Genomic DNA, 11,888 nt, shown 5'->3' on the forward strand with positions numbered 1-11,888 from the left:
TTTAAAACTGCAGTGCATCCATCTTTTTCAACCCTTTAAATAAGTTTCAGCAGACATGACACAGGATGTACCCAAAGTGAATGTAATTTTCACCCCTCACTTCTGTATTTTAACTAGTTTAGTTAAAATGGGTTCCAAAGTTCCAACGAAAAGAGAACTCCACTCAAGCGATATTGCCGCAAAGTTGCAAAACTGATGCTTGATTTCATTTCCTTAGTTACTTGGTGGTGTAACACTGGCAGGTTTATTTACCAAGGTCAAAGACACTGATGTAAAGCAAAAAAAAAAAAAAGAACTGCATAAGATCAAGTATATTAATAAAGTTGCTGTTTTTATTTATTGCTACAGACTATTTGGCAAAGTTACTGTCATCAGTATTGGTTACAGTATTGTTATGCTCACCAGCATATATTGCCTGTATTAGGCAAACTGGGCAAGAACATTGCAATGGCAGATTTCTTAAAAAGAAAAAAACCCAAAGCATTTGACAAAAAAATGAAATCCTTCCTAATTTTCAATCCTAACAGGTTTTCATTCTCCAATTACACAATATGCCACAAGTAAGGCTAGGAGAAGACTTTTTCTGACAAAGGTAATGTTGTTAGGGTTGGAGAAAGATTATTGTTACTGTGTGTCTACTGTTCCCCATCTCTAACACTGACATCTCACTTATGATTTTATGCTATATCATTTTTACATAAATTCATGTTTTGAAACAACATTCTTGTCTGACCATCTGAAGGTCTGCAATCACAAGTACGCAAAAAAAGGAATTATCATTGTTTTGCAATGCTGTGCAGGCTTTTTTTTTTTTTTTGGTCATTTAGAGTGTTTTCACACTTTCATCCTTCAGTTGAACCAACAGCGACTAGTCAGGGGTTTTTTGGGCATATGTGAACACTCTCAAAAAAGACAACAAATATTAAGACCTGCATGAAATGTATAGAGACACATAGTAGTGCATACACATGAACATGTGTAGAAAGCATCGTACACTAATGACATGCAGCTGTCCTTCTAAGTTCTGTAATCCACATTTGCATATATATTGTCTGCACAGCTGCTGTTTGGAGCCAAGTGATTTGTTGGAGCCTGCAGAGACAAGAGGTTACATAAAAGTTGGCTTTAGTCATTTTTATCTTTGCTGTTAACTTCTTGGGACAGTAAAACTTGTGTCAGTGTGGGCATTGTACCTTGACATTGATGTAAACAGGATCATCAATAGCTTTCCCTTCAGGCAGCTTCTTAGTTTGTCTGTCACAACTGACTTCTCTAAAAAGAACAAAAAAAGAAAGAGAGCAAGAAATTAAAAATGCCAGGTTGGGGAAAAGGTCATCAGAATTTTGTCACTGTGCAACAAATAAATGCATAATTATATCCTGATAACACAAATGTATCAAATGGTACAACACCAAATTACAATAATTACTTTTGGATTCATCATAATGACACATTCAATTAAAAATAAAAGAAATGTCAAGCTTCTTAGATGGGTACACATTTATGGTATACTTTTTCCATTAATGCAAACCTTTTGGGTGGGTTTGATAGTGCTCTGCTAAAGTTTGCATAGTATCCAGAGTCCTCCCTGGTGAGACTGCGTGACCTGGGACAATTATGATTACTGTTATTGCGGTTGTTTGTACATGATAACTAAAATTTAAACAAAGTTAACATTCGAAGCACTCTGGTATGTTTATGATAAATGAATATAATCTGCTTTGGATTATTTCTCTCTCGTACTGTACATATGCTTCACAGAAAGTTAAATTTCCACATTTAAATGTCTTTTGATTACATAAATGCTTTGCTTTACATACCACACATTTGCCTGAAAAGTATCCAGATGATAAACTATGTACATCAAGTATATCAATCTGGGAAATAAAGCTCATTCAAGTTTGCTGCTTGTAGGCCACACATTCGGTTTACAAATGATGGAAAAGTTACCTCTTGTATTTTATAAAAATAAATATCCCAGCAACAAGAAGAATGATCACCACAAGAACTGCTGCAGGGATGGCTACAGACAGTATTGTTGCATGGCTCGTGTCGTTTTCATTTGCTTTTGCTGCAAAAAATAATACGTTCAGTAAAGAAAGCTGAAGTACAGAGGGTGACATACTCAACAAACTGTGTGAATATTAAACTTACTTATTGTTGTTTCAGTGGTTAAAAGGTCTTGAGTCGTATAGGAATCGGTACCTGTTGAAAAAATATTACACAGCATGATGGCAAATTTTTTTAAAAGGCTCTGTTCAATTTAAATATAAATAATGCAGAAATGAAGTTAATACCTGGCTTAGAAGCCCCCGTCTCTGTGGAGGAAACATGCAAGCTATTAATTTCATTTTTTTTGATAAATGCATAGTTTAAATTAAAATTTTAAAATAATTGATTTAAATTCTGACCATTTATGGAAAATGAGACATGGACAGGGTCCTTGATGAAACTGTATTTATCTTTCTGAACATCAATTCTTACATAGATCGCTTGCTTAATATCTGTGATGTCGGTGATCTGGAGAGAACAGTTGCCCTTGTTCGGGTCTCCGATGAGCTTAGTCTTTCCTCGGTACTTCTCAAGCACACAGTGATTATTTGGGTTAAAAACAAATGCCTTCCTGTCTTTGTCCCCGTTACTGCAGTTACTTTGATCATCTACTGATGACGTTTTCCAAAAAACTGTAACATTATTAGTGGAGATTTCCTTTGGATAGCTAAAGTTGCATTGTATGGTAACGGTTGATCCAGGTTGTGCTGTGATCTTTCTTTCGACATTTATTTTCCATTTTGTATCTGCAAATAAAAACAAAGCAAGTAAGGAATTGCATTTATTTTTCAAAGGCTAATTTTAAAGCTATAATTTACATTGTAGAACAAATTGTTTATTACAAAAGCAAGGCCAGCATTAGAAAAGCACATTATATGACAGCTTCACCATCATTAGTGTATGAATCTGTGTAAATGGGTGAATGAGAAGCATATAAAGTGCTCCAAGTACCATATTTACTACATACTGAAAGTGCATTTCCAATTTAAATCATACACATGAGCTTATTATCTCACTCACCTTTTGAATTACAAGCCAGAATCAATACTGAAATGAAACCAATAAGGCCTGGCAGCTGCATCTAGCCAAAGCAAGACAGTCACAGGTTAGTAGACAAAATCCCGATTTAGTTTTACAGAATTCCCATCACATGTAGCCAACATACTGTACAGCAAATTGCCTATAGTCTACTATTTAGCACATAGTAAATACTCACTATGAGAGGAGGGAGGTGTAAGAAAATGATGTTCCTTTGTGCTTTCTCAGTGTGTATTAGATCTCTGCACTGATGTGAAATGACATGGGTCTGTTTCCCGTTGCACTCTAATGATCACTTGAAAAAAGAAAAAGGAAGTTGGGAAAGAAAAGTGAACGCCGTCCCCACAATAACTATGTTCAACTTTCAAATTTTAAGCACATATACTGTATATCAGAAACACTCTCTTCCTTCTCTTATATCATTTAATTTTTACATATTAACCAAAGTGTAAAAGTCGCACTTTGCTGAACTCCTCCCTTTTTCTCTCTCTGATTAACATTTGTGAAAAACATAGCAGGTCAGTGTCACAACAGCAGAGAGGTGTTTGCAAAACTGTCACTTCTAACCCAACAGTGTAGTCTAGTGCATTTACAGTTGACCTTCCACTCTGTCAAAAATATTAAACCAGACTATAATTTCTATTAATTGAGGAGGATTGAGCTTTACACCTGACTATATGGCATGTGAACAAAGGATAGATGATATTATGTTATTGGAAAAAAAAAAAGACTGAGTTGCAAGTTGGATTAGACCTGGTTTGTGTTTTTCCTTATCACACAGAAGAGATTCCGTGAATTTGTAATGTGATATTTTTGGTAACAAGAAGTAATTATAGCTAGACAAATATTTGTATTGATGTCAAAAATTGCACAGCGTAGAGGTCAAATCAAATATATGGACCCACCTACTCTGGTGACCCCTTGTGAATGAGTGGTAGTAGACTGCAGAGGCCTCGTCAGGCCAGGACTCTACAGTCTATTTACACCTACAGGCCAGTGGACACTGTTTCAGTGATGAGGATGTAACATCCTGGACAGGGTGGAACGCTGGTTTGAGCGAGGTACTCATGGCCATTAATCAGTGGTCTTTGATCAGTGGTTGTTTATCAATGGTCATTAGAATTTCCATAATTATGTTGAAGGAACTGATCCCCCAGCCCATTGTTCCTTCAGTGGGCTGGTTTCAGTCATTATGCAAATATACTGTTTATAAGATTGGGGAAACCTGCAGTCAGCTAAAACTGAAGAAGTCACTTGCATGGGTGACGAAACATTTCTCCCACTGAAGACGCTACGTCCAGAGGAAAAGAATCAATTTTTGGAGAGAGTGGCAGCTTTCTTACCATAAGCTGGGTACTATTTGGTGTGTGGAGTGGCTTGATTATGCACAAAATATATGTGGTAGCAACATTCACTGGCCACTTTATTAGGTTCACTTTGCTGATACTGAGTTGGACCTCCTTTTGCCTCCAGAGCTGCTTTAATTCTTTATGGTATAGATTCAGCAAGATGCTGGAAACATTCCTCAGAGATTTTGGTCCATGTTGACATGACAGCATCACGCAGTTGCTGCAGATTTGTCAGCTAGACATCCATGATGAGAATCTCCCAGCCAACCACCTCCCAAAAGTGCTCTATTAGATTGAGATCTGGTGACTGCAGGGGTCATTAAACATAACAATGACTTCATATGAATTAACTCGTTATGTTTAAGAAACCAGTTATGATATGATTAGAGCTCTTTGACATGGTATGCTAACCTGCTGGTAGCAGTCAAGATGGATACACTGTGGTCACAGGGGGATAAAATGGTCTGCATCAATATTCAAGTTAGCTTTCAAATCTAAATAATCATAAAAAAAATTTTTAATGTTATAAAATATTTCCCCCGCCATTTTGCTACTAGCAGCAGCCTGAACTACTTATAGAAGACACGATGGATTCATGCTTTTATGTTGTTTTCTCCAAATTCTGACCAGACATTTTTAGAGTTTTCTATTGTAATGAAAAATGTGGTCTTCTGCTGCTGCAGTTCATGTGCTTGGGTGTCCAGAGATGCTCGTCTGTATCCCTTGGCTGTAAAGTGATTATTGGAGTTCCTTCCTATCACTTCAAAGAAATAGCTGATATGAACTGCTACTCACTGGATATTTTCTTCTTTTTTTTTTACCCAGGCCATTCTCTGCAAACCTTAGAGATGGTTATGCGTGAAAGCCCCAGTGGTCAACGGTTTGGGAAATACTCAGATCAGCCAGTTAGCGAAATCCCTCTTCTGGGGGACATTTGCTAAATACAACCACTAGATGGAGCAAGATATACGCACAAGTCCACTGTGAACTTTAGCACATGGGTTTGGACTCCACCTGGAATGTGGGGCAAACTGGGATCTTAAAGGTGCAGTCATATGACTCCCAGATGGCTGAATGAGAGTTGTGCTCGCTGGATATGGTTTCCTGAAAGTCATTCCGACGGGTTTAGCAAAGTTAAAACGACTCGACCACGCTGCTGGAAATGAGTCTTGAATGCTTTCAGTTGTAGCTCACGGAGGGAGACGAGCTGTGTTGTTTAGGAAGCGGTGGGCCATAGGAGGATGATTATGTTGCCTGTTATGTGGATGCAGCGCGAATGACAAACTTCACCCCTGCGTGATTTAAAACCGCAGCCACACATGGAAGATCTAAACACAGGAAATCCAAGGCAGACCGCAGGGGAACGGTTGACAGCCAGCAGCCCCCAGCTGGATGGAGGCTCTCAGAGGAGAGTAGCAGCGATCAGCTCTCCTGCTCTGGCTGTAGCGCGCCTCACTTTACCCAGAGTCATGGACGCCGAGGGGAGGGTCGACGAGTCAAGACTGAGGATGCATATCTTCAAAAACGGTTTCTAAAACGCACAATTTACTTGCAAGTAGTTTTTAATGTAAACTTGATTCGTGCAGTTTTGCAGGGGACATGAAGTAAGACTGCTTGTCCGCACTTCCGTTTTAATACTTTAGTGAGTACGGAAGGCCAAGCAGAAATCTTAAAATATCTAATTATCCACGTTTAGAAAAGCAAACTCTTTTCTCATCTAGTTAATTATAAGTTTGAGAGATAATTGCGTTTTTCTGTATTGATACACTATAACAGGACAGGGGCTGGCAATCAGCGCAGTCCATGAAGCAGCTGGATTTAAAGCTATAGTTTCTCACACCGACTGCTGCTGAGGCCTCAGGTTGTTGTGAACAAACCTGAATGCACCGCACCTGCTGATAAAAGGCGTGACTGCATTCGCTCAATGTGTGTTTTTCGAGAAATTAAATTTGACTCTTTGGAAAAATAAAAATGGGCTATAGTGTTTTGACAAAATATACATGTGTCCATTTTAGCACCGTTTTGGTGTACGGTAAAAATATTTCAAATGATTTTTTTTTTTTAAAAATGGGTTTTCATTCTTAAGATTAAATCAGGTGACGCTTTGCCTCTGGGGAAAAGCACAATCAGACGCTTCTGTAAAGTCCAACATTTCACTGTTCACCAGACCGCCTGGAGCAAAGAAGTCCAGCGTGACTACTGTGATAAAGCGGCTCCATTTATAGGGTTGGTAGGATTTCTAGGAGTGAGATCACATGAGTGTCAATGGCTCCATAAACATATGCTGTGAACTAGAAGAAGCAAAGACGGACAGAATACGTCTGTGTTCTAGCTGTATTTTTAGTGTTTTAAATGCAAGAAGACTGTCATCTCATGCCAGAACTTATCAGCACTTCAGCAATCCTGCTGAATCTGTCCTCTTTGTGGAGGATGTTGAACTCCACCAGAGACTAAGACGTTACAAATGGCCTCTTAAATATTTGTCTCAGCAGGCTCAAGCTCACTAAAATATGTATCTGCAGTCTTGTTGCTTTGATTTACATCTAAAATTTGTTCCTTTCAGGTTTGATCTTCCCATGCTCTCTTTCAGACCAGTGGTGACTGGTTGAACTAAATGTTAGAAGGTCACGTAATGTTTTATCTTCAAGCACAATTGTCCACTGACAATGATTGAAAGGTCTGCACTCTCTGTCCAGGTGGGGTGTGTCCATCTGAGCGTGGTCTCGCGTGGCGGTTTTTGTTCGGGATGTACCCGTGTGGTTCAACAGCTTTAGAGCGCTCGTTGCTGCAGGACCAGTTGGTCGTACGTTATCAGGTGATGAAGAGAAAATGGCAGCACTTCCTCCCCTCAGCCATGCGAATGCACCTCAATGGTACTGATGGTAAGTTGTACGGCTGTCAGTTAAAAGCCACGTAGATTCCTTCTTTTTCAAATTTTTTTTCTATTGTTGTTTGTTTTTAACTGCCGTGATTTCTCACTCTTTTCCCTAAATATCTTATATGTGATCAAGCTGAGTTGCTGGCAGCCGTCAGGTACTTTGACCAGAGACAGGCACAGACCCAGCAACAATCTCAGGACAGGTCAGAGGCGGTCAGAGTTAGAATGGCTTTTTTGGAGCTTCAGGCACAGGTCAGTTCAACTAAACATCTGTGAGTATTATTGTCACCTGTCTGATGTCTGGCTTTTTGCTTCTTTTACGCATACTTGTTTCTACTCACTATTTTTCTGCATTGTTTTTTGTTAAGTTATATTTAAAATGTTCCCTTTGGTTTTTCTTTGTAGAACATAAGAACAGTTTAAAGTGAGGGAAATAAAATAAATGCAGTATATTTATTCAAATGAAACAACAGGATCTAAATTTGTTAAAGGGTTTGCCATTTACCTACTACCTCTTTGTACTAACTTTTCCTATAAACAGATATTGTTTGAGCGGGTCACATTTGACCGTGAGGAGCTGCAGGAAGCCATTCGAATCATTGATAAAGATGTGCCCCGAACCAACAGAGACCTGAGCTATTACCAGTAAGTGATTATCAGTTATGGTATTTTTTTTTTTAACTAACTTTGATAATTTTTTAAAGAGGTCTGCATACCTACACTTATTTTGTCTGTCTGTCACCACTGATCAAGCACCAGATATCTTTCACAGCAGCCAGCAGCAAAAAATAAAATTGGCAATATCCAATTGTTTAAATTGAAGGACAAAGTGAGTTTCTGCTTTCTAAAAGGTTCGGGGCAAGACGATAAAAAAAAGAACACCACAGTTAGGGCTGTTCAATATGATGATATACATATCGGATGAAAACATCTATCCTATCGTGTCATATTATATGCTATCGTTTGTTTTGTGGTGTCGCAAAATAAGCTGTTTATGGCAATATTTTTTTCATCATTTTTATGGTCACCGTAGTGGCTATAATAATGTCTTGAAGTTCTCTCTCTCTCTCTCGCTTATATTTAAAATAATCACACTATGGACGGACAAGCGACTGTTTTTATGTATCGGTTCATTAGTAACAATGACGGTAAAACCATCGTGTATCTCCGCCGTCCGCTTGTTTATTTACCACATAAACCTTTCACAATAAAGCTCAAGATCCTGTTGAAATTTTTCAAAATAAGCTGAAATGATGGGAAAATACATTATTCGCAAATATTAAATTTCAGAATATGCATCAAAAAAATTACCTCAAATAAAAACGTGAAGTAACTATAAATGGCGCTTACAGTCAACACGTGGATGCAGGCACAGAAAATACCAGCATGGCCAGTGAAGATGAGGCAGAACCAGGTAGCTCCAAACAGAAGGACCGGTCAAAACAAATTGAGGACCTTATTTCTAAACAAGGGGCTAACCCTGTAGCATGGAATTGGTTTGGGGATAAAAAGTCTGACACAGACCAGAAAACTGTACTATGCAAATTATGCCGCAAATGGGTCCTAACCACAGACTCAAACATGACAAACTTCTACCACCTACGCAAGAATCACGTGAAAGAGTATGGAGAGAGTTTACAGATGAATAGCCAAAAAGAGCCATCATGTGCTAAAAAATAAACTTTACAGAGGGGGTCTGTCACATTATCCATGTTGGGGAGGCTGCAAAGCATAAAGAATGCGGTTAAATGTCCCCTGGAGCACCTTGGAAATAGTTTTGAGCAGTGATAAGGCATGATGGCAGTTGTTGTTCACACTTCTGATCATCTGATTATCTCAGCAGTTTGAAGCAGCTAAACATTCCCTTAAGAATGTTCTTCTGATACAATACCATGTCAAAATTAACACAGAATAACTTCAACTCCCCCAAACATTACAGTCCTGTTTAACTTACAGGGAGTGCAGAATTATTAGGCAAGTTGTATTTTTGAGGAATAATGTTATTATTGAACAACAACCATGTTCTCATTGAACCCAAAAAACCTGTTAATATCAAAGCTGAATGTTTGTGGAAGTAGTTTTTAGTTTGTTTTTAGTTTTAGCTATTTTAGGGGGATAACTGTGTGTGCAGGTGACTATTACTGTGCAGAATTATTAGGCAACTTAACAAAAAACAAATATATACCCATTTCAATTATTTATTTTTACCAGTGAAACCAATATAACATCTCCACATTCACAAATATACATTTCTGACATTCAAAAACAAAACAAAAACAAATCAGCGACCAATATAGCCACCTTTCTTTGCAAGGACACTCAAAAGCCTGCCATCCATGGATTCTGTCAGTGTTTTGATCTGTTCACCATCAACATTGCGTGCAGCAGCAACCACAGCCTCCCAGACACTGTTCAGAGAGGTGTACTGTTTTCCCTCCTTGTAAATCTCACATTTGATGATGGACCACAGGTTCTCAATGGGGTTCAGATCAGGTGAACAAGGTGGCCATGTCATTAGTTTTTCTTCTTTTATACCCTTTCTTGCCAGCCACGCTGTGGAGTACTTGGACGCGTGTGATGGAGCATTGTCCTGCATGAAAATCATGTTTTTCTTGAAGGATGCAGACTTCTTCCTGTACCACTGCTTGAAGAAAGTGTCTTCCAGAAACTGGCAGTAGGACTGGGAGTTGAGCTTGACTCCATCCTCAACCCGAAAAGGCCCCACAAGCTCATCTTTGATGATACCAGCCCAAACCAGTACTCCACCTCCACCTTGCTGGCGTCTGAGTCGGACTGGAGCTCTCTGCCCTTTACCAATCCAGCCACGGGCCCATCCATCTGGCCCATCAAGACTCTCTCTCATTTCATCAGTCCATAAAACCTTAGAAAAACCAGTCTTGAGATATTTCTTGGCCCAGTCTTGACGTTTCAGCTTGTGTGTCTTGTTCAGTGGTGGTCGTCTTTCAGCCTTTCTTACCTTGGCCATGTCTCTGAGTATTGCACACGTTGTGCTTTTGGGCACTCCAGTGATGTTGCAGCTCTGAAATATGGCCAAACTGGTGGCAAGTGGCATCTTGGCAGCTGCACGCTTGACTTTTCTCAGTTCATGGGCAGTTATTTTGCGCCTTGGTTTTTCCACACGCTTCTTGCGACCCTGTTGACTATTTTGAATGAAACGCTTGATTGTTCGATGATCATGCTTCAGAAGCTTTGCAATTTTGAGACTGCTGCATCCCTCTGCAAGATATCTCACTATTTTTGACTTTTCTGAGCCTGTCAAGTCCTTCTTTTGACCCATTTTGCCAAAGGAAAGGAAGTTGCCTAATAATTATGCACAGCTGATATAGGGTGTTGATGTCATTAGACCACACCCCTTCTCATTACAGAGATGCACATCACCTAATATGCTTAATTGGTAGTAGGCTTTCGAGCCTATACAGCTTGGAGTAAGACAACATGCATGAAGACGATGATGTGGACAAAATACTCATTTGCCTAATAATTCTGCACTCCCTGTATTTCTCTGTGCGTGTGTGTGTTTCAAACAAGGGTTTTACTAACACTGAGTCATCAGTGTAATGTCAGAGACACCCACTGCTGGGCGTCACATATTTATTTTGAGTTCAGAATCTGTAAGTCTGTGGTCTCCATCTTTTTAACACTGATACTTTGTCGGCATTGAGACAGCTATCAGGTAGTCTACACCTGCACTGAAACTTATTGAGATTTCAATATTACATAGATTTGTTGCTTATTACTGTACCAATTGCTGTTTAAATGAAATAAAACTGTATAAAGCTTTTGAATTAGAGGCCTTTCATTGTCATTATACAGCAAGCTGCTGTCAAAATGGAACACAAAACTGTCACAGTTACCCAAAAGTGACCCATTATTAGGTTGAAAAATAACAGCTGTGCATCAACAGGTGTTCAAGCATAAGTAGTATAACATATGATGTAAATATAGATAAAACCTGCGCATGTAGGCCAACACAAATGGGGTATATAGGTCAACACGCATACTAATTCCCCTTTATAAAAGTCATAAAAAACAAACTTTTAAAGTGAAACACTTTTTAATTTCAGCATGATATGAAGACAGATTGAAAATGTAAAAGTGAGGTCTGAGGTAAAATATGACATGATATTTGTATGCAAGCTATAACTTGATATTTAGAATTCCCATATATCATTAGTTATATGCCTATTTATGTTGGCAATACAAACAATGGCATTAAGAAAAACTGTTTTAAATAACTCTATACAGCATTATTATCATCACGCTGACCTTCAAATCAGTCTGACTTTGGAGGAGAGGTAAGAGTTTAAATCTAACATATTTTAAATCTTTATATGGTAAATTATTTATTTTGACAATACAAAACATGCTTGTAAGAAGTCCTTTTGAGTAATTATGCTTACCATCAGAATGACAATAACTGAGGTCATGATCATGAGGTAATGTGGTTATGGTACAGAGTTATATACAGTGGGGCAAAAAAGTATTTAGTCAGCCACCGATTGTGCAAGTTCCCCCACCTAAAATGATGACAGAGGTCAGTAATTTGCACC

The 11,888-nt window shown here is 38.7% G+C and overlaps 2 protein-coding genes across 2 annotated transcripts in view; one reads left to right on the forward strand and one right to left on the reverse strand.

Annotated features, from left to right (window-relative positions):
* Positions 1-331: 331 nt before the first annotated feature.
* LOC102207957 (uncharacterized) lies at positions 332-3,337 on the reverse strand. The gene is made up of 9 exons (XM_005754101.1): positions 3,269-3,337; positions 3,073-3,133; positions 2,412-2,798; positions 2,298-2,318; positions 2,155-2,205; positions 1,951-2,071; positions 1,532-1,606; positions 1,194-1,272; positions 332-1,092 (listed from the first exon to the last, which is right to left on the reverse strand). The coding sequence occupies exons 2-9, from the start codon at positions 3,131-3,133 to the stop codon at positions 1,018-1,020; spliced, it is 870 nt and encodes a 289-aa protein (XP_005754158.1). The 5' UTR covers positions 3,269-3,337; the 3' UTR covers positions 332-1,017.
* A 2,119-nt stretch (positions 3,338-5,456) lies between these two features.
* The window catches only part of LOC102208237 (GTPase-activating protein GYP7), a 12,465-nt gene continuing 6,033 nt past the window's right edge, over positions 5,457-11,888 (forward strand). The window contains exons 1-4 of the mRNA XM_005754102.1: positions 5,457-5,966; positions 7,136-7,321; positions 7,451-7,569; positions 7,859-7,962. Of these exons, the coding sequence (XP_005754159.1) occupies positions 5,759-5,966; positions 7,136-7,321; positions 7,451-7,569; positions 7,859-7,962 (617 nt within the window). The 5' untranslated portion in view covers positions 5,457-5,758. The remainder of the gene's footprint in view (positions 5,967-7,135; positions 7,322-7,450; positions 7,570-7,858; positions 7,963-11,888) is intronic.

Source organism: Pundamilia nyererei, unplaced genomic scaffold, assembly GCF_000239375.1.
Source record: "Pundamilia nyererei isolate P.nyererei 1_Seehausen unplaced genomic scaffold, PunNye1.0 scaffold00508, whole genome shotgun sequence".
NCBI classification, from domain to species: Eukaryota; Metazoa; Chordata; class Actinopteri; order Cichliformes; family Cichlidae; genus Pundamilia; species Pundamilia nyererei.